Source organism: Typopeltis vanoorti, chromosome 25, assembly GCF_054136105.1.
Source record: "Typopeltis vanoorti isolate ZY-2024b chromosome 25, IOZ_Tvanoo_1.0, whole genome shotgun sequence".
Lineage (NCBI taxonomy): Eukaryota > Metazoa > Arthropoda > Arachnida > Uropygi > Thelyphonidae > Typopeltis > Typopeltis vanoorti.
The window spans coordinates 14,815,869-14,840,397 of record NC_143573.1 but is presented as its reverse complement, the minus strand read 5'-3'; the positions used below and the strand labels follow the sequence as shown (position 1 = coordinate 14,840,397).

The following is a 24,529-nucleotide window of genomic DNA, read 5'->3' as shown; positions in this document are numbered from 1 at the left end:
ACTGATTATGTTGCAAACATGGTGAAGATAGCCCAGAGGATTGTTGCAATACTGAGCAACACAATGTACAATACAATGCTGACCAGCACAAATAAAACAGTTGTGATTCTATTGTATAACGTCTTGATCAGACCACTTTTGGATTACTGTGCTTGGATTTGGTCACCAGAATTTGAAGGAGATAAATTAATCTTGAAAAGAGTGCAGAGACTGATAAGAAAAACGATATTATTACTGTACAGTGTTAGTTATGAGGGCAGACTGAGGGAATGTGGACTGCAAAGTTTGGTAGAAAGGAGGAGGAGAGGTGATGCATTTGAGACATTTAAACTTCGGAGATGTTGTTACCGGGTTGACAAAGGGGAGTGCTTTCATATAATAGAGGTCCTGAATAATAATAATTATTATTATTATTTGACACCTCCAAGGAGTCCAAAGACTCACTGAGGGGAGAGCACCTGCTCTACAACTCTGTCTCCACCACTCAATCCACCAACTGACCACAGCAACACCAATGCCATCTACTGCCACTGGTATTTCCACAGACAATCACAAACATCCATGGCGGGATTCGAACCCACAGCCTTTTGGCTGGAGAGCAGATATGCTAACCACTCGGCCAGGCAGGCTGGCTATATATATAATAATAATAACGAACATTAGAAGACTTCAACTGCACAAGAAGAATCTCGCCTTGAGTATATTTTGGATGAAAAATATGATTTCTTATGTACTATAATATATTGCTGAATGAAACAAAAATTTCTCCCAGAGATATCTCATACCCTGTGCACTATTATGCTATCAGATTTATATCTAAAGAAACAGACCAAAGAAACTATCAACAACATGACTTACCTCACCAAAACTACTGTCAAAAATATACAGTGGACTATCATCATGATTGTGTTCCATATAATACACAAAGTACTTCATTTTTAATTTGACACTATAACCTTCATTATCTTCTCCACACTTAAATTTCTGGTTGCGGTATTTTCTTGACAGCCTCTGAAATAAAAAATAACAGTTAATATATATAACACGAGAAAATATTTCAACATCATTAGAGGAAAAGAAGCTTCTGAAATCAATATAAAGAGAAGTTCATCTCTGAATACTCATATATGAAAAGTCTGTTCTTATAAATGAAATTTACAACGATTGTTCTCTCAGCCAGTAAACAGAGTGATACAAGGTGTAACCTATTGTTTGATAAGCAACTAATGCTACGAACTAAAAGTCCAACTCAATCTTAATCAGTGGCTCAAAATTAATTATGACAAAATTTAAATATACAGGCATGTGTAACATGAAAATTACAGATTGGCTTTTATTTAGCCCACAGAGAAATTTCAAAATATTGAAATTCTCGAGCCATTCCTGAATGGCTGCAGTCCGATGGGAGTGGGGTGGTGCACTGTCTTGCTGAAACAGACCATCAGTTGCAAGATGTGCAAAGGCCATGAAGGTGTGTAGGTGATCAGCCAGCACATTCTGGTAGCCCACAGCATTAAAGACATCACAGAGCCACCACCTCCTTAAACAGAGCAGAGCTGGTATGGCGGGGACTCATGGACTCACTGTCAACAGCACACCTGCACCCTCCCATCAGCAAAGTACAACTAATAACAGAATTCATCAGACCACAAGACTCTGGTCCACTCTGCAAAGATTCAGTTTTGATGGTCCAGACACTAGGCGAAGTTCAATGTCAAATGATGAACTCAACAGTGGTACATGTTTAAGGTGCTAGCTCCCGAAGCTCATGCTATGCAGAGTACACCATGCCATTCAATCAATGATGCTGCTGCTTCAACCTCTGACATAGAAACTGGATGTGATTTGTGCAGCTGTTGGTCTGTATGAGCCAGGACAGTCTACCAACTCAAGTCATCAATGGTGTGTGCTCTGCTGCTACTCGCTCACTGGACACTTGTACATCTGTTGATGGTATACTCATTGTAGACCATTGATAACGTTGCCCTAGAGAACTCTAGGGTTCTAACAACTTGTGCAATAGAATGCCCTATCTGTCTTGCACCGATAATATGTCTATGATTAAAACTGCTAAGATTGCCACATTTACCCATATTTGTTAGGTGCAGTACACTGCTGGGAAGTTTCAGTGTCTGCCTATTTACCATCTGCATTCAGTTTGAGTATGTTTCACTCTGTGTGAGGATGCCAGTGTCAACTTCCCATCACCCCATCTCTAATGTTTTGTCCACTGAGTGTACATCTGTTATATTATCTGTAGACTGGTCCTTCTCCACACCCCCTTCTTTCTTTTCTTCTTGCTCCTTTTCCCCAATGCTATTAGAATATTAAAGGGCTAGGGTGGATCTCTCCAGCTATTTCATTTTGTCTTATGCAGTGGAAGCCTTCCTCAACTAGTAGACAAAAGTACCAACCCACTGGCTGATGTGGGATGAATTGGGAAACAAAACTTTCTAGATATGTGGAAAGGGTCTTTGCAACCCCTACCACTTTTTTGTTTTCTTGCAGTGACTTCACTCCAAAATATAATATGGTTGTGCCTTATAATACATCTCATGCTTAATCAGTTGCTGTGCAGAATAATCAGGAGCTGTGTTCAGGACTCGGGCAGAGGGTCCTGTAAGTATATTACAGTCTTCAAAAAAAGTCAGCATTATTGTAAATGAGGAATACAGAAGGTATAGGATTAATTTTAAAGGGGGAATTTTATAGGCACATGGAATGCTTGGGGTCTACAGATGGGTACTTTTGATGTTGTCTGTAAAGAGTTGACTGATAACAATGTGCGAAACTCAGTGTGATGTAGTATAATATTCATTGCTGTGAGTGAATGGCTTGTGATGCAAAAGCGAGAATGGAGAAAACATTTGTCAAAAATGTTTCGTAAGAGCAAATATAAGAAATATAAGTTGTATCAGGAGCAAAAAACGAAGTGATTCATATTTGGATATAAGGCAAGATTGTCAAAGTGTTGTGAAGAATGTAGTAGAAGCAGTGAATGACAGTGCATGAAATACAAATGAGAGTTTGAAGGGAGTGGATGAAAGAAATAATGTGGATGATGAGATGCTAGCTCAGAAAGAAATCTATAAGCATGCTTAAACACTCCTTCACAGGACAAAACACAAGTTCGAGCGACTGGAGAAATGACTGAAAGAATGGATGGGAAAAGCATAAAAGTGCAAGAAACTGGGAGAAAAGAGATAGTATTGTATGAGGATTCAATTATAAGAGATGTACTTATTGAGAAATTGAGTAAGCATGTTTTCCAGGTGCGAAGATAAAGGATGTTAGTAAAGCTTTAAGTATGCAGAAGAAAGAAGTGAATGAATTAATTATTTTGTCAGGCACAAATGATTTGAAAGGTAAGAAATATGCAATGAGAGAAGATATGAAAGAGTTGTCAGAAGAAGCAAAAATGAAGAATAAGAAAGTAAAGATTGTGAGTCAGTTACTTAGGTGTGATAGGAGAGAACTGAGAAGAAGGGACATGATTGCCAATAAGTCAATGAGAAGGTTATGTAGGACATCTGTCAAGTGCAGTTGACAGATCTGCGAAGTGAATTTGATGGACATAAGGACATGTGTATGCATTATGAACTGCACTTGAATGGTTTTGGAGCTAGATGCTTGGTTTAAGTGTTGATCAATGAGAGTTTGGAGGTGCAAAACCGGGAAAACTAGAAATATCAGGGGGGAAGCTATCAAGCATGTCTAGCCACCCGTGGGATAGATAAGTATGCATGCAGGAATGATTACGAAGAGCTGAGTGCAGTTTCTCATGTTTTGAATCTGAATGGGCAAGTAATGACGTTATATAAGGGTAACTATGGGGTCAAAGGAATGTTGAAATGTATATACATAAAATGCCCAAAGTATCAAAAATAAAGGAGAGGAGTTTAAAGCACTGGTCAGCTCAGCTTGCCCAAAAATTATTGGCATCAGCAAGACTTGGTTGTCAGAGAATGATGTAGTCATAGGGATAGAATGTAATGAATATTGTACTTTCAGAGAAAATACAAGAAATAGGGCAGGAGGAGGGGTATTATTAATGATAGTTGAAGAACTTCGACCAACAAAAATAGAAGTTAAGGAAGATTATAGATCTGATGGAAATAGTTCATTTGAGGCCGTCTCATGTAAGATCAAGGCTAATAGGACAAAATATATTGTTGGTTGCTGCTATAGACCTAGGGTCCAGAAGAAAATGTGGATGACGCATCAGCAGATTAGCACAAGTGCAGGCCCGAGCAATTATCATGGGAAACTTCAGCTATAGTGATATAGACTGGAAGGAGAAAAGGGTACATGGCAAAATGGAAATGGAATTTATACAGATACTAAGGGATAATGACATGAAACAGCATGTGATGGAAGGGACCAGGGTTTTGAGAGTGTTGGATTGGTAATAGCATCAGAAGATCTACCTATAACTGCAGCAGTAACTCTACCTCAGATTGGGGAAAATGACCAAGCAATCTTGTCCTGGGAGGTGGCTCAATGTGGAAATTTCAGTCAAGAAAGGGTTTATTGGAAATTGCAATTATGACAATCTTAGGAAGCTACTTGGAGAAGTGACATGCCTTAATAAACTGCATAGAATCAATGTCATTATTGCATGGGAAATGGTCAAGAATTGTTTGTGCAAGCCAGTATCAGAGTGCATACCCAGGGTCACGAGGATAAACCAAATAGTGATTATGTGGATAACTAGCAATATCAAACAGGAGTTGCAAAAAATAAAGCATTTTGGATGGAATATATACAACCAGGTGATCACCGTACCCGTGACCTGTATAAAGCAAGCAAGAAAAGTAACTAGTGTGGTAAGGAAGGTTAAATCAGATTTCAAGAGTAAATTAGCTAAGCAAGCCAAAGTAAATCCAAAAAAAAAATAAAAAATTGTTTGCTACAAAGAAGATAAAGAATGATTATGAAAAGATAACTTCACTCAGTGCTGGTGATGGGAAAGTAACAGAAAAATAGTTCAGTTCCTAAGCGATCACTTTACAAGGGCATATCATTCAGATGGTGACTTTGCAGTTACTGACGTGCCAAAGAGTGGTGTGAGAATTGATTTAGATGAACTGAAGGTACTCAGCATGTTGAAAATTATCACTGTGAATAGCAGAATTTGTTAGTGAATGTGTAAATACCAGATTAGTAGGGATTAATAATGAAAACTAGTATTTGTGAACTACCTTTGTTGTATCAATTATAGACTTTCTCCTAATTATCAGTGAATTATATAACCAGAAAGCAAAACGTCTTTCCTTTTAACATAACTTTGGTTTCTATAGAAAGGACACATAATGATCCATTGCATGCCCAACAGATGGCAAAGAATTATGAGACCATCTATCAAAATCTTCTCCCTCACCTCATAGGCGAGATTGCAATTGAATAACACAATTTGTGTTATGCCCACCATGAACATGTTAATATACAGCTGCAAGGCATTATCAAGCAAATAAGCAAAGAGATGATCTGGCAGATAATCATAAAAATGCAAGCAATGCAAATGCATTGTTATATAGCAACACTTTTCACAACAACTGAATGCAAAGCTATGCAAAAAAAAAAGTCTGAGAAGTGTGTTAGTTTTAGTGTGATTTTTAAACATTAACACATTATAATATATTCCAGACATATTTTCTTGTCCTAATTCCATTCTTCATAATTATTATCATTATTATTATTCAGGCCTCCATGGAGTCAAAAGACTCATCATGGGAGATCCTTCCTAAGAAACACAAAGTCTATCATACCACTCCATCAGGCAATACATTCCACAGTTCAACCACCCTCCATGCAAAGAAACCACTCCTCAACCTCTTGCTCACAGTTTCCTTTCGTAACTTCCAGGGATGGCCTCTTGTCAACACTCCCTCCTGCTGTTCAACCAAGCAAAAGAACTCCCCAGTGTCAACCCTGTAACCACCTCTCAACAGTTTAAAAGTCTCAATCATATCACCTATCCTTCTTCTATCCGCCTTGTCATCTGAGCAGATTAATTTTGCCCTGTTATATAGTGTTTTTATCACCCCATATTGTTGTGAGGGGGTGTGGTGGGATTGCTGGTGAATGTATCTGCCAGTGTGGGTGGGTTTTCTGTAAACAGAGAAAACCAAAGATCCATCAAGCTGGCGGGTGATTAAAGTGTCTAGGAAGGGGAGGGTGTTGTTTTCCTCTTTTTCTAAGGTGAACTGGACTCTGGGGTGTTGGTTGTTTAAGTGTGCTAGGAAGGAGTGGAGTGTGTCTGAGCCATGTGGCCAAAGAGCAAACACATCATCCACATAACGAAGCCAAATAGTGGGTTTTTGTGGGGCGGAGTTTAAGGCTTTCTCTTCAAATGTCTCCATAATGTCTCCATATTGAACTAAACCACATCCTCAACACTTTCTTAGTCAATGGCTATAACCCCAAAAAAATCCAAAAAATACTAAAACCTGCAAACTACAATCCCTTCCCCCCCCTCCACAATAAAGATTACACCAAGTCTATCACCATCCCCTACATCCAGGGCACCTCTGAGAAAATAACCAATATCCTCAAAAAATATGACCTTACTTCCTGTTACAGACCATATAAAAAGTTGGCATCCCTTATCCGCTCTACCAAAGACCAACCACTTCCCCTAGACTTACCTGGTGTATACCAGGTCCCTTGCAGCTGCAAATTGTCCTACTTTGGCCAAACAGGCAGAACAACAAATATCAGGATTTCAGAACACAAAGACTACATCCGGTTTCACCAGTACAGCCGCTCTGGGCTGGCAGACCATGCCTTAGATACCCACCATAAAATTCGTTGGAAGAAAACAAAAATAATTCATCGCAGCAAGTTTAAATACAAAAGATTATTCAAAGAATCTTCAGCAGCTCTAAAAAACGTTCCTAACCTCAACAAATTTGGGTGCATGAAACTGCCCCAAATTTGGGAGACTTTCATTATGAGAACTTCAGCCCAACTGCCAAGACTACCAAATTAGCCCGCAAGAGGGCACCATTAGGACTTTAGGAACAATATTAGTTTCTTGCTTTCTTCCTCATTTGCTTTGTGTTAGTTCCTGAGTGCACATACCATATCTTTATGTTCCTGAAGATGGCAATGTGACGTTGCCAAAATATAGAAGTTATTCATTAAAGTTACCTTTAATTAATATACTTTATATGCGTTGTTAATTCCGTAAACTAATTACCAGTTATGTCTAACCAACGTATAAGTCTTGCTACTATAACATACTAGCCAGTTAAAGGACTGAGACAGTCCCTTATTTTGCTCAAATTTGATGGAAGTGGAGTTTTTTCCATCACTTTTTCTTGTAATGTGTCCACAAATGAAATGTCACTGAATCCAGCTGGCACAGCAACACCTCGAATAACTTGCATGATATCATAGACAAAACAAATCTAATAACTGATTATGTATTTTTCACAGACTAGAAGAATATGAAATACCACGAATTTCAACTAAAAAGGTCAGGCAAAATTACCAAAAAATTTGAAGTGTCAGTTCGCATGACTGCTGCAGATTTTCCAGGACCATTTAGTGGTGACCTGACCCATGGACCCACTCTTGCGAATAGCAAAATCACATCAAAACTAACTAAATTATCAGTAGGCAATAAAGATATTTCTGATTCTTGTAGATAAACTTACACGTTGGTTGCACATGACTTTATTTTTCAGGAAATGACAACGTATACTAAAATATTAATTAAAAAACTTTAATCAATACCTTCCTATATTTCAGCAATGTTACATTGCCGAAACATAGGAAGGTATTGATTAAAGTTTTTTATTAATACAGGTAACCCTTGTATAACGCAGATGCTAAGTTCCATAGAAATGACGCGTTATATAAATCACATTATGTGAGACTCAGCTCAAATAAAAAAAGCAAAAATTAAGGTTATGTTCCAAAATCTTTTTTTTATAAATTATATAAACAACAATGACATATTTAACAAAAATAATTTTATTTAATTCAGGTAGTTCATGTACGTTAGTTAAGAAAAGATATAAACTATGAAGCAAATACATAGTATAAAATTATAAAAATTACGAATTGTACGTAAACTTCATTGCACATAATGCATAAATGTTTTGGGCAAAATAAAATAAAGCATTTTATTTTGCCCAAAACATGGGAGTTTTCCCAGAAATAATATACAAAATAAAGCATATTTTAATATATTTTGGAAAATTATGGAGACAACTACCGTGGTTGAGTAAAACTTTAGTTTAATATAAACCAAAATCCACATTCAACGTTTCGACCTTTATATCAAGGTCATCTTCTAGAGCATATATACTATATACAGAGAAACAAGCTGCACTACAATCTCCAGCATACTCCAGGACTCTAGGCAACTTTCAGCTAGTATTAAAAACCATCCCATACTAACAAGTTAGAATGTATACGTATAATTATGGTGTTTGTATGTATAATCTTTATATATGTTTATATGTATAATTAAATGCATATGTATAACATATATAATATGTACAAGGTTTATATGTAGAATCATATATATATAGACTTGTTGTTGCTCACAATGTAATTTTACAACCAATAGATAATATTAATAATGGGACTCTAGCGTTGATGTAGTAATTTTTTTTTTTTTCACCAGAGGTCAGGCCAATAATTGTTGTAACGGTTGGTCAGTAACCTTAACAAACCATGTAGATTGTAGTGCAGCTTGTTTCTCTGTAAATAGTATATATGCTCCAGAAGATGACCTTGATAAAAAGGTCAAAACGTTGAATGTGGATTTTGGTTTATATTAAACTAAAGTTTTACTCAGTAGTTGTCTCCATAAATTTCCAAAATGTATTTGGATCACTGTGTAAGCCCAAAAAAGGCATATTTTAACTTTCTCTGATGTTCTTCATTTACGAGTGGCGGACGTCGTCAACACTGGAAATCTCTTTGACATCATTTGTATACTTCAGCTGGTTTAGTTATCAAGAAGTCAGTAATAAGACCTTGCTTACCACTATGCTTGAATTTTTTTTTTTTTATTAAGTTTATAATGGGAGCTAAACAATTATCCAATTGTCTCAGCAATTTTTCATTTCAGAGCACTCCATTGAGATCCGTAAAATAACTTCCTAACTTTCGTGGCAAGTCCAATCCTGCTAATTTCTTTAAAGTGAATTTTTTAACAGATTCATCACAATCAGAATCTTTGGCAAAACTTTCCCCACAATTTGGTTCGACGTCATCTATTAATTGTACCAGTTCCTCCTCATTTAAATGTTTCCCCATTAATTAATTCACTAATTTCATTTTCAACCATATTGCAAAAGTCCCCTCCACCAAAAATGTGTGTGACGTTTATTATACGACTTAGCTCGGCATCCAAAGGAAGTACGAAATTTGTTCCAGAATGTATACTAAAATACAGGTAACCCTCATATAACGCGGCACTTATATAATGTGGTTTCGATATAACACGGTATACAAATTGTAGTAACCCTTGTTCAACGATGTACTTGTACAACGCGGTTTCGATATAACACAGTCAAGTCATATTTTTTTCCAGCAAACATCCAGTGTACCTATGATGTTACACTTATGATTTTTAATATCTTTCCTGGTAGAACACGAAATACTTTTAAACAATAAACACTTTATAAGGTAGCAATATGTGCTAAAGGGTATTTTCCCAAATATAAATTCACTACTTAGAACTACATGCGCGATGTGGGCAGACACAAATTTAACGAAGATAAAATTTGATTTTTAAGTCACGCAGTGAAAAATACATGAAAAGAAAAAGGGTTACTACAATTTGTAGACTGTGTTATATCGAAACCGCATTGTACAAGTACATTATTGAATAAGGGTTACCACAATTTGTATACCACATTATATCGAAACCGCATTGTATAAGTAGCGTGTTATATGAGGGTTACCTGTATTTTAGTATACGTTGTCATATCCTGAAAAATTCTCAATGGGGGTTCAGATCCAGGCTTTATGGTGGAAGTCGCTGTCATGCTTGCTGAACAATTCTTGCGTGATGGACAGTAGCATTGTCGTCCATGATTTCCTTTAGCCTGAATTACAACACATATGCAGTTTGTCATAGATTCCACAAGGTGTTGGACTACATCTACAACATACTAACCAGTTAAAGGACTAAGACATAGTCCAACACCTTGTGGAATCTATGCCAAACTGTATATGTGTTGTAATTCAGGCTAAAGGAGATCCAATACTGTATTAAATAAGTTTTAAATTCAGTGGCCATTAGATAAAGGGCAAGTCAGCTACATGATGGCTTGCTGTCTGTTTCATTTAAAAATTCATCACATGACTACTAGCACTGTGAGCATTGCTGTGTGGTTTAAAATGAGACCACAGATACCATGCATTAAGAAAAATTAGATTGGTTAGTAAATATCAGGAAATTTGATTGGTTGGTGAGTATCAGGAAATTTGATTGGTTTGAGAGTCATGGGGAGTAATTTATTTTATTTAATTGCCATGAGAACGAGAGCAGATTGGGTCTTTTTTTGTGTTTATGGCATACTGGATCGTTCTTATCACTAGAGATTCAGAGCAATGTAATCTGGTTTCGATTTCTTGGAAATCAATAATAGTGACCTTTATGTATTGGTAATGCAAATGTTCAACAGATATTTCATTCTTTCAACAAGTTTAGCCACAGATTAAAATTCTCCAAATACGAAGAAAATAAGTCTATAAACTTCTTAAATTTGACCCTCATTAAATCCAACTATCACATCATTACAATCATCACAAACCTACTAACATAAAAAAAATATTTCATTTCATCTCCTATTACCCTTATACTGAGAAATTTGACATATTAATGATTACAAATGGTCATCTTCTGTCGCATTATTATTATTACATGGGTATCTCCATGTAGTCAGAAGACTTATTGCAGGAGACCCCACTAACCTTTATACATATAATATATATTATATTTCTCCTTAAACTCATTCACTGTCAGGGCACATGCACAACTACTTCTGGCAATCCATTCCACTCATTTACCAATCTCTCAACAATCTAGTCCACACACCCCAGCAACTTCCAGGGGAGACCCCCTATTTCTCTATCTCCATCTGATAAGTATTGATAAGTATTGAAAAATTTGTTTTGTATCAATCTTAGAACCCTCTCCCCTTCAGTAAATTATAAGTTTCTATCGTGTCTTCTCTTTTCCACCTCCTATCAACCTTTGCAATGCACATGCCTTCAACCAATCCTCATAGGGATTGTTCTACAGACCTGTCACCAGCTTGGTCACTCATCTCTGAATCCTCTACCACCTCTTGATCCACAAGAAGGCCAGGTGACCAAATCTGTGCACAGCACAGATTTGGTCACCTGGTTGATCACTCAAGTTGTGACCGATTCATAGCTTTATAAAGAGAGATAATAATATCTCTATCTTTACTTGTTAACATATATTCCAACATCCAAGTAATGTTTTGAGCTACTTTATATTGTCTCTGAACTTATGGTTCATGTTGCTCCTTTTTTAATCTTTGATATAAAAAGATAAGCAAAACTTAAATGTTATGGAGTACCCTTGGATCAGAACGTATCTTTTGACTGTAACTGTTTTTTAAATTAAAAATTTAATGAAATGATCATGTATAGGTATTATTATTGTCTACTTTGCTGAACTTTTAGCAATAACAGTCTTTAAAACTGGAGTGGAGATTACAAATGGTGAAGAATGAATAGGATCTTAGCGATAGGTAGAATCGCTCGAGGACCTGAAAACCAAATCACAACAAGTGACACCAAACTGGACAGAATTGTTCGGACTCTCCCGGGACAGACGGAAGTGGAAAGAGTTCATTTGGCCTCATTATCATCCACATAGATGATGTGGATGATGTGGATAGGTAGAATACTAAGATGTACCTCCATCGAATTTAAAAACTAAGATATTAATAAAAGAGTTTAAAGCATAAAAATAATAGGATACTATTAAAAGATGGAATGTGGTCGAGAATAAATTTGGCAATGAATGAGGTGATATTAATAGTAAATAAACTATAAATACTTCTCCTTGTAAAAATTAAAGTGGAAAATATAATAAGATTAAAATCTAGAAATAAAGAATGAGAAAAGCCCCATGTAAAGGCCACAAACATAAAACAAAAAATATATGATAAAAGATGAAATAGATTTAAAGAATGAACTTTTTTTTGATGTCGCTCCCACCCACAAAAGATTATTTTGTAAACCTATAGCACATTTTGGACCGTAGGTGGGATAAGGATTTTTTTTTTTTTCTATTTTTATATATACAGCAATCCCTCGATTAATGCGCCTCTGATTAGGGCGTCATTTTTTTTTCGATACAAAAATTCGATTAGTGTGTCTCTAAAATTCAATTAGTGCACCTATATACATCTTAAAAATAATTGTTACACATTTTAAAAATTTTCGATCTATATATTTTTTAGGGCTAACTATTTTAAAAAAATCACTCACCAGAATGAACTAATTTAGTTACCGATTTGAAACATTTTACTGACTTATTTTTTAATGGACATACCACACTATTTCCATGTACACTATGTTCGAAATTTACTGCCAAAATTTATGACATGATCTGATCAGCAAAATGCTATGTAAAGCAGATTATTTTTTTTTAATTTTCCTAACTTTTAATCATGAGTAAAAGAATTAGTGAGTAAAAAATAGAAGTGTTAAAATGATTAGAAAGTAATCTCATTGGAAGAAAAATAAAAATTGGAAATAATAAAGAAAAATGAACAAGGCGAGTCCAGAGCAAAGATAGAACAAGAACATAAAAATGGATGAATCAACTATACAAGCAAGTTTAAGCAAAGCTGCTGAATACAAAGAGAAAGGTAAGGCTGCTTCAAGTTCATCATGCACGCACTCAAAATCAAAGTATTATAATGATTGAATTAGAGACTTTTTTCTACATGGATCGAAGATTGTAACAGAAATGGATCCCACTAAACACTAGTCTTATTAAATCAAAAGTCTCTTTGTAACCTGGAAAAAAGGGCTATCAATGATGGAAAAGAAGAAGAATTCCACGTTAGTGCTGGGTGATTTGAGCATTTCAAAAAGAGAAATAGCCTACATAATGTTCTAATCACAAGCGAAGCTGCAAGTACAGATACCAGAGATTTTGAAGAAAATTGTGTAAGAAGGGGACTATTGTGATCAACACATATTTAATGCTGATGAAACTGGCCTTTTTTTGGAAGTGAATGCCTTCCAAGACTTTTCTAGCCAAATCAGAGAAATCTCAGCCTGGTTATAAAGTCAAATAAAATTATTGCTAGCAATATAAGAGCCATTTGGAAGCACATTCTTGCACATTGTGCAAATGATTTTAGAGGCTTTTCAAATAAATCTAAGTATATTAAATCTCATTCTGAGAAGTTGAGTGATTCTGACCTGCTAAATTTAGATGCACAGCAGGAAGATCCTGAAGAAAATTTAATCATTGACAAGCCCAAAGAGGATTCACAGAAACAATTTGAAAATAGTTTTCGTACAATCGAAGTTTTTAAGCAGCAATGCTTAGAGACTGATCCTGGTTGAGAGAGAACCAGTAAAATTTGCAGAAGAGACAAGAGGGCCATACCATTAGTTGTATGAAAAAAAGAAAACAATGCCTGCCAAACTACGTTAGCTCAATTCTTTGTTAAGAAGCAGAATAAATTTATATTCTGAATATGTTTTATTGTCTTTCAGCTTCATGGTTTTCCTTTAATTAGACCCTGAGATATACCCTAATTCTTTTATAAAAAAGATTTTATATAAAAAAATTAAGGGTGAAAAAAGAAATCTGAGGAACGAATTATACATTTTCCCATAGGTTATTATATTAATTAGTGCATCTATTATTTCAAAGAACGCATTAATTGAGGGATTACTGTATATATGTCTGTGTGGTTAACCTAGTGGCTGTGCACTTCGCAACCATATACCTGGGGAAGGAGTGTCCAAGGTTCGATTCCCATCGGTGACATGAGGAGCTGAAGGATCATCCTCAGCCATAGCCAAGTTAGCCAGTCTTGGGCATGGACAACAGGGTTTTCCACCCCCCCAGTTTCAGGGATTTTTCATCCCGCAAAGCATGTAAACCGGCCTCGAGAACTCAACACTACGGATATAGGATACACTGGGGCATAGGGCTGACCACCTTATCCTGTGAACAGTTGAGATCCGATGATTAATAAACCCTCGACATCGCAAGGTAAAAGGAAAATGAGATGAGCTGATTTTTTATATATATATATAGTCTGGAAGCCCTGCTCTAGAGACCAAACATGGAACTTTTTCAAGCCACTTCAGGCATCCAATAAGTGGGGCAGTAGTCTCCCACCAGGCAATGACATTCATCTTCCACCTAAACACAATCACAAACATCCACGACAGGATTTGAACCTGCAACCTGTTGGTTGGAGTGCAGGTACACTAATCATTCGGCCAACCAGGCCAGCACCAAGGCTGTTTCAGGAAAGCTCATCAGAATAAAGGAACAAAATTATGTAGTGCACATTATGTAGGCTGTGTCAATGCTCTAAAAGTGTTTTGACTGGTTGAAGATTTTTAATTTAATTTTTAATGAGTTGCAGTCCAAAGACATGTTCTGGTCCAATGATCCAAGGGTGTTCCTGTAACATAAAAGCTTTAGCTTTGCTTTTATATTATGGGAACACCCTTGGATCAATTACTGGGGAAGGAGTGCCCTCTGAACTTCAACTCTCTGTCCACCATTACTAACAAGTCCCTAGCCTCATTAAATTACTGCAATCCAGTATACCGTCAATTTGATACACAGTATGTAATCTTTACAACCACAAGTGCATAGCCTTACATATTGCAACATTAAATTGACAGCTATTATCTTTCACCCACAACGACAATTTATTTCGGGCAGTCATCTGAAGCATATATGGCACTGCATAGGGACTGAGCAAAACTGTCCAGTGATGGAATAATTGAGCCTGGACCAACCTCAGCTGCATGGTGTGTCAGATGGCCCATCTGGCATGACCATTTCAGCTAGCAACTAACAGTCAACTCAGAACTGGCATGGACCAGGAGAATTCGACTGTCTAATTAAAACAAAGAATTGCAATGGCTGTTGAGAGGTGTTGACACAAATGTGATTTCTGCACTGTGAAGAAAGAATTTTGTCATTTCTAGTCCAGAACTGGAAAGGAGTAATGGCAGCACACAATGGTGGACTCGAGCAGAAGTTTCTCAGTTTCATTTTCAAGCATGTGCAGTGGCAAAAAAGAACATTATCTAATTTTGCTCCTTGTTCAGATGTTCAAAGAGTAGAAAAGGAACACAACAGTGGAGTTTCTCTATCTTCAATATTTTTTTTTATGTTCAGCCAAGAAGGTTGGTTGGTTGATTAACCCATAGTACATTAGTACCATGTATGTGTGAAACTGTTGGTATGTTTTAGTTATTTTTTCAGAAGCTTTCATATAGAAAACAATGTTGTTCTGAAATGATAAAACTTGATAAGGTTTTAAGAAGAATGTTGTGACTTTCACATAGAAAGTTAATTCATTCTAGAGTGATGATATAGTTTTTAGTAGTTTATCTAGTGGAGTTTGCTACTACTTTCATATAGAAAATGAAGTTATAGAAGTGCATTGGATGAAGCTGGAATATGTTTTCTTCAGTGTTATATGATTTTTTTTTTTTTTTTTTATATGGAAGAAGAATTTGCATGTCTTGTGTCACTGTCATATAGGGAGCAGTTTTGTTTTGTGTTGGTCTTTCTCCTGTGTGAACTCAAGAAGGAATAAAAGTTTTTTATGAGGGCAAGAGAAACTGAGAGTTTTGTCCATATCTGTAGTTTTATTTAGGACAATATCAATATCTGTAGTTAAGTACAATAATTAAGTAGCTAATTTGATGTTGTATATACAGTTCACCCTTGGACGTGGGAGTTAGGGGCACCAATCCCCTGCATTATTCAAAAATTCGCATATAACTTTTGATTTCCCAAAAACTTAATTACTAATAGTCTACTGTTGGCCAGAAACTTTACTGGTAATATCTCAGTTGATTACCACATATTTTGTATAGTATGTATGTATTATATACCATATTCTTACAATAAAGTAAGCTAGAGAAAAGAAAATGTTATTACAGAAAATCATAAGGAAGTGAAAATACATATACAGTACTGTACTGTATTTATCAATAGTGTAAGTTTACGTCATATGTTTATAAGATGAATCATATGTCAGTCAGTACCTACATCAATATTGTCTTATATGACACAAAACACTGTAGATATTATACGTATTACTAACACTACACATCAAAAATGAAAAGATAATGTGAAAAAGAAATCATTCATATTTATTTTTAGGTATAACGATTCATGCATTCATAACGAAAAAGCAGCAATATCATTGCTTTATGGTAGCCTAGCCTACACACTAAAAATGAATTGTTATAATTTTTTTTATTTTATCTTAATTTAACTAATTAACAAGTTATTTTATGCATTTATGAGTTAATACTGCATCTTTACATTTTTCTTGACTGCAAATGGCCATGTACAGTCTGTAGGTGGTTGTGTGTGTAAGTTTCGATAAATTTTAATTTTTTTTTATAATAGATTTGTGTATATATTATGGAAGTAAACGATAAAATAGACTACTATCTACATATATTTTATGCATTCATGACATACCTAACTTTTTCTTAATATTTTCGATATTTGTAAGCTATGCAGTTCACCTGCAAGTTTTTTCAAATTGCTGAAATCTTTTAAAAAAAAAAATTTCCTATATATTTATTCTAAAAAAAAAAAACAAAACGTATAAGTGGAACCATGCAGTTCAAATCGACATTCTTCAAGGGTCAACTGTATTTGTGTTTTTTGTGAATTAACGATTTTTATTTTGGTTACAGGAATGTGAAAAGAGTAATTTAAAAGTTGATAATGACATATGAGATATCCTGAGATACAAACATGAGTGCAAGCTAGATTTGAGGTATAGTTTCAGTGTTTTCTTTTCATTTTGAATTTAAGAGTTTTAAACCACTTGGAGTGTGTGAGCGAAAAAGTGAAAATAAACACCACACACACACATACAATATAATGTTAATGAAGCATGTTAATGCTCACATCAGCTGTGCCATTGATGTTATATCTCTTTAAGAAAATTTTCACATTTGAAGTCCGTAGATGCCGTGTGGTCACTGCCATACCTCACATGGTTTTGGCAATGATGTTTTCTGCTAGAATAAGTGGTAGGATTGCAGATTCCCTTTCCACACAAAGTCTGTAGGACAATCACAAACATCCAAGCCTATGGTGGGATTCGAACCCACGGCCTCTTGGCTGGAGAGTGGACAGGCTAACCACTCGGCCAACCAGGACTATCCCAATTTGTTTATCTCTTTAAAGAGACTGCTTTTACACTGAGTTTTAGGTAAATATACAAGAGTTCAATCCGATGGTGCAATGACTTTTAACTATTATCTTTAGAATCCAAGAAATGACTGAAGAAGACCAAATTAGAAAAAAATTTATATATTTAATGAAACTAAAGAAAACCATGTATATGGTTAATATAATTAAATTAATAACTACAAAACATTTGGATTCAAGGATTCAAAATACAAACTATACTTTGAGTTCTCTTATCTTTAAAGGATAAATTCATTCTCTGACTCACTACTGTATTATTGATTTATTTAACATGTACTTGATCAATCTGCTAAACTGAACATTATTTTAAGGCTGTTTCTCAAAATATAAACCGTCTTAACTCCCACGGAACTATGCAGTGTTTTCTTATTTAGCATATATTGTTCCGTTCATCCTTTCTGTTTCAGTGGAACATAAATACTCTTACCTCAGGCAACATAATTATACAATACACAAATTCATTCATCATCACCATTTTCTGTCCAGTGCTGGACAAAGACATCCCCCAAATCCCTCATTCATTCATACCTTTCTGTGGCACTGAGTTCCTGCCATCTCTTGAATCTCATCCCCCCACCATCTCTTTAGACTTCCTGTAGCTTTCTTTTCATCTGAAACCATCCTGATTTCTATTTGGATCTTTTAAAAGCTGTTACAATCTTCCTCAACTTGGTCAATTTTTTAGTCAAAGTCCATGTTTCACTTCCATGTGTCATGACAAGAAGTATACAACTGTCGAATATTTTCTTTTAAGGCAGATTGGGATGTTTCCTTTGAGTGCTTCACTGTGTTTTCCAAAGGCCATCCAACCAAGTTGAATTCTCTGTGTAATTTTTTCTTTACAGTCACCCTCTACTGTGATCTTTTGTCCTAGGTAAATATAGGAGGTTACTATATCAATTTCCATTTTGGTAAATGTATTTATTACATGTTATTTTTGTTTTGTGTTTGTTTATATTTAACCCTTTCCTTTTTACATACTGCATTCAATTCAGTGATCATCTGTTGAAATTTTTCTGCCGAGTTTCCTAAAAGACAATATCATCAGCAAATCATAGGTGATTTAGTTCTTTCCCATTTATCATAATTCCTTTATTTTTACAATCTATGTTTTTAAAAACTTCTTGTATGGCTGTAGTAAATAATTTAGGTCATATGGCATCTCCCTGTCTAATTTCCTTTTTTATAGGAAATTTCATATCTGTTCCTTATTTTAAAGATGCAGTTGAATTTATATATATAGTTGAATTTATATAATTATATATATATATGATATGCTTAATCACATATATATATGATTAAGCATATCAATGTAATTTTTTCAATTTCTTGAAATTCATTAAAAAAAAAAAGTTCAGTACTTTATAAACAAAAATATTATCAAAGTAGAGCTTATCATTAAAGCCACTTTACAGTTTCAGATTTCTAAAAAATTACATCACTTGTTCTGATAATTAATATCATCGGCATTCTTGAGATAGGAAATGAAACTTTCAAGTTTGTGCTTCTTCAAATGTTGAAATAGAATGTCTACTTAATATCTATTTACTTAATATGTCTATCTTTTTCTTTACTATTCACTTGTTGACAGTCTCAACTCTTCCAGTTAAAGGATTCACCTTGATACAATTCCTTTCTGGAAGTTAATATAAGAGCTGCAAATGCCCAGCATCCATTTACTATGCAGCTGTTAACATGCTGAATCTGCTTCTATTCACAGTCTTTTATTCGGTTCACCTCTGTCCGCTAGGAAATAGTCTTCCTTAAGAAGTATTCACAAACAATTACATCCCACAACTCTTCAAAAAATATCAAAAAACTTCTATTTCAGTAGTCATCTGCACCCTATAAACAGCACTGATGTGCCTATAGGTCCTTTTTGTGTATGAGATCAATATATATAAAAAAAAAGATATCAATTTCTTCTTGGGCAAAGATAAGTGCCAATTTTACATGTTGTAAAACCAAAACTAATACAATACTAATGTAGAGAAACAATTGCAAAAAAAATATTCATAATTAAAAATTATGAATATTTTTACAATATCCTTGGAGCTATTTTGCCAACTTTTGCAATATATAATCTGACGTTCAACCATCTGTCCACTGCAAGTCCCTAGCCTCATCTTAGTGCGATTCAATACTATCAATGTGATACACAGTATGTAATTTTTCCAAACAGAAGTAGATAACCACACATTTTGTAACGTTAAATTGAGAGCTATTATCCTCCAGTTGGTGAAAGTGATCATGAAGTAATCACCTGAGTTGTGGCTAGTCGTATGCAGGCTTTTGCGAGGAAAGGATATATATGGAATTATAAGGCGAGTGATTATGACAAGTATAGGAGACAACGTCAAGCTATAACATGGAATGAGGAGTTGAGCGGTAAGGAAATAAATGCTGCATGGGAACTTACAAAGAAATACATAACAGCATCAATGTACGAATGTATCCCAAAGGCCAAAAGGCTGAATAAGGTAGGTGTAAAATGGATGAATGTGGTGTTTAAGCATGAATCTGGAAAAAGAAAGTACTTTGGAGGAAGTACAAGAGGAATAATGGTAATCAGTCACATGAAGAATATAAAGAACAAGCCAGAAGAGTGACTCAGTTAGTAAGCAAAACAAAAGTAGAGTATGAGCAGAAATTGGCAAATCAGGCTAAGAAAAACCCTAGAGAGTTTTTTTTTTTTTTTTTTAGATACGTGGCAAGTAGAAGGAAGAATGATCATGGAAAGATGAAGTTAAGAGTGAAAGTGGTAGAATGGTAACTGCTGCAGAAGACATCGTTGAGGTATTCAGTGATCAATTTATAAGTGTGTTTCATTCTGATCAGGGTGGAATCATGAGGAACTTAAGTGTAGAGGATAGCTTAATTGTGAGTTAGTAGGAGGTATTTGAGGAAATAAATAACCTTGATGTTAATAAGGCAATAAGATTTGATGACATATCACCACGCATCTTAAGGGAACGTTCCAGGGAATTCGCAGTAGCATTGGTACATGCCTGTTTAATAAGAGTTTTGTAACAGCACAGATTCCAAGTGAGTGGAAAGAAGGTAAAATTGTTCCACTGCATAAAGGCGGTGATAAGGCTATGGCTTCAAATTATAGGTCGGTCTGTATATCTGAAGTTGTGGTGAAGGTCCTGGAGAGATTGGGAGAAGTAGGATACAGAAATGGGTTGATAACAGCAGTGTTCTCTGTGGTTATCAGCATGGGTTTGTTAAGGGAGAGATCATGTTTCACTAACTTACTTATGTACTATACCAAGGAGACAAATACCTTGGACAGAGGAGATGCATATACAATGGTGTACTTGAATTTTGCAAAGATAGGCTGCCATATGACAAGCTCTTAAATAAACTGAAACAGATGGGATTGGATAACAGACTTCTGTGTTCGATCAGTGACTGGCTGTCAGATAGGTATCAGAAAGTTGTATATGAGGGTGCAGTATCTCGAAAGAGAAAGGTTGCTAGTGGTGTGCCACAGGGGTCAGTTTTGGGGCCATTGTTGTTGTTCAATTTGTATGTTAATGATATTTGGTCGGGTTTAACTAGTGATATCCAACTGTTTGCGGATGATGCAAAACTGGGGAGAGAGAAATGCACAGTCAGGTTGATGTTAATACCTTACAAGAGGACTTGAATAGATTGCATGAATGGACAGGTAAGTGGAACTGTCAGTTCAATGTTGCCAAGTGTAAGGTTTGAGATTTGGTAAGCAATGATGGGATGCAAAGTATACACTTGGTGGGGAGAAGTAGAGGAGATGAGAGATCTAGGAGTGATGGTGGACAAGGACATGAAATTCAGCGGCTACATTGCACAAGTTGTGAAGACATCACATTGAATAATGGCAATGAGGCGGAGAACCCTGACATGCAGAAATAGAGAGGTTATGATTTCATTGTATAAAGCCTTGATCAGGCCTCGTATGGATTATCGTGCACATATTTGGTTGGCAGGTTTTCATGGTGACGAGGATATGTTGGAAAGAGTACAGAGAAGATCCACAAAGCTAGTCAGTGGTCTTTGGAATGTGGAGTATGAAGACAGATTGAGAGAATGTAAGTTGCAGAACTTCATGAATAGGAAGAAGAGGGGGGGGGGATAGGATTGAGACATACAAGCTGGTCAGGGGTTGTTATCAAGTAGACATGGAAGAGATTTTTCATAGAATGGAAGAGGGGGAGTAGAACAAGAGGCCATTTCTGGAAACTGTATAAGGAGGGTATGAGCAAAGGAGTGAGAAGCAGGTTCTTTGCATGGAGGGTGGTTGGTGAATGGAATGCATCGCCTGAATGTGTTGTGGATATGGACACATTGAATCATTTTAAGACATGGTTGGATGAGCATTGTATGCACTAGCGAGTATCTCCCACAATGAGTCTCTGACTCCATGGAGGTCAAATGTTGATAATAATAATAATTATCCTTAACCCACAATGACAATTTATTTAAATCATCTTGAAGAATACCTGGGGTGCTTAAGGGTCAAAGCTGTATAACTGAAAGGAGACCTCCACATAGCCTTTAAAGGAATGCAGAGAACCGACCAGGGCTTCTGACCTAATGTCCAATCCTCACCTTCTCGTGGTGCACCCTGTTGGGTATCTACTTGGATACTGAACGAACGAGGATGGGCTGGCAATTTGGGATTTAGCCGACCAAATTGTATTCTTATTGGTTAAACCAAAATTAAAAGTGATGGTATGACATGACAAAATTTCATGCCGTCTGGGGCGTCGCCCGGTTAAACAAGGCCCCAGTTGTTTTCGCCAGGGAACCAGGGCAAACAGCGAAAAGTCAGCTACTGGAACAAATCTGAAAACAAACACCAACTCAACATCACCAGAGTTAAAGATAGGTACTATCAACATAAGAAGCCTGAATGGCAAAGAAATGGAGCTAGCTGAGGAATTAGATAAGTACCAGATCGACATAATAGGGGTGACTGAAATAAAAAAGACCAAAACTGGTGAGATCTTTCTGAGCAATAAATACAAAATGTTATATTCAGGCAATGACAATCAGGGAAAAGAAGGAGTAGCCATAGTATTCAACACAAAATACGAGGCTAATCTTCTTGAATGGCAGTCAGTCTCAAGTAGAGTAATGCAAATATGAGAATGGGGAACTGGACAATGAGACTTATTTGTGCCTATGGTCCCACAGAAGGTTCTACTAAGGTAGAAGTGGAGGAATTTTTTGAGACTTTAGAAAAAGCCGCTGACACAATGAAAAATGAAAAGTTGGTCCTTGTTGGGGATCTAAATAGCAGAGTAGGAAATGATTGTGAGACATACAAATATATTTTGGGAAAATTTGGAGAAAAGAGCAAAGCTAATAATAATGGCAAATATCTGTTGGATTTCTGCTCAGGACATGGACTGGTTATTACTAACACCATGTTCCAACATAAAAATGTGCACAAATTCACATGGAGAAAAGAGGCAAGGAATAAGAAAAGTCTCATTGACTATGTTATTGTTGATAGTGATGTTTTCTCCCTGGTGCAGGACACCAGAGTGTACAGAGGATTTGAAATTGGAAGTGATCACTATCTAGTCTTGAGCAAGATAAAATTGAATTTCATATTGAAAATAATAAAATGTAAGAAAGTTTTAAAGTGAATAAATGTTGAGCAGCTCTCAGATGTGAACTGTAGACTAAAATACACAAAGATTATTGAAGAAAAAATGAAAGAGTTTGAGAACAGGAATCAAACCTTGGAGATTCAGTGGCAAACTCTGAAGAAAACATTGATTGATTCTGCCAGAGAGGCATGTGGTGAGGTTGTCTGTAAGGATAAAAAAATCAGAACTCCCTGGTGGACACAGGAAGTTAAAGAGGCAGTGAAGGAAAAGAAGAAAGCATATCAAAAGTTCCTGTCAAATAAGTCAGCTTGTGCTCTTAGAGAATATAGAGACAAATGCAAGAATGCTAAACACTGTGTAAAACTAGCTAAACAAAAGTCATGGGAGGACTTTGGCAAGAATATAGAAAATAAATATCAAGAAGGTGGCAAAATATTCTGGAGGTTGTTGAAGAAGCTTAGGAATGGAGGAAAGTGTGCTGTAAAAGGAGTAAGAGATGATAAAGGTGACATGAAAATGGGAGAAAAAGATATCCTTGAAGTATGGAGTAATTACTTTGAAAAACTTCTAAATGAAACAAGCAGTGATGACAGCACAGTGCTAAAAAACACTGACCAGGCATGCAGTCAGGAATACATATCCATACTTGAAGTAGAAAAAGCCATCAAAGGCTTGAAATGTGGAAAGGCAGCAGGAGTAGATGATATTCGACCAGAAATGCTGAAGTATGGTGGCATAAGAGTCTTACAGTGGCTCCACTGCATAGTTCACAAGGCCTGGACAGAGGGACGAATTCCCGATGATTGGAGTAGAGCTCTCATAGTACCCATATATAAAAAGGGAAATAAAACTGCATGTGAGAATTACAGAGGTATTTCCCTACTGAGTGTTCCTGAGCAAGATCTATGCAAGTATACTTGAGAAACGGTTGAGAAGAATTGTGGAAGAAAAGCTTGGTGAAGAACAAGCTGGATTCAGGCCAAATAGAGGCTGTCAGGATCAGATCTTCACTTTACGACAAGTAGTGGAGAAAGCATGGGAATATAACAAAGATCTGTATTTAAGTTTTGTCAATCTGGAAAAGGCATATGACAAGGTGCCAAGAGAGAAGCTATTCAATACGCTACAGTTATATGGTGTCAATGGGGCATTATATCAAGCAATACTTAGTCTTTATTTGAGTTGTAAGTCAGCAGTTAGAATTGAAGGAAGTACAGGAAGATGGTTTAATGTTAAATCTGGTGTGAGACAAGGATGTTCATTATCCCCTCTGTTATTCATTATCTATATGGATCACATTATGAAGGAAAGTGGTATTAAACATGATATCAAAATTGGAGATGTTAATGTCAGCTCTTTGCTTTATGCGGATGATGTTATACTTCTAAATAAATCCACTACAAGTCTGCAAGATTCTCTTACTAAATTGAATAGCTGTTGTAATAGATATGGTATGAAGGTCAGC

General features: G+C 35.9%; 1 protein-coding gene across 1 annotated transcript in view; it reads right to left on the bottom strand.

Annotated features, from left to right (window-relative positions):
• JMJD6 (Bifunctional arginine demethylase and lysyl-hydroxylase PSR) overlaps positions 1-24,529 on the bottom strand; it is a 216,982-nt gene that overhangs the window by 106,169 nt on the left and 86,284 nt on the right. Inside the window, exon 3 of the mRNA XM_090414372.1 lies at positions 859-1,011. Within this exon, the coding sequence (XP_090270498.1) occupies positions 859-1,011 (153 nt within the window). The remainder of the gene's footprint in view (positions 1-858; positions 1,012-24,529) is intronic.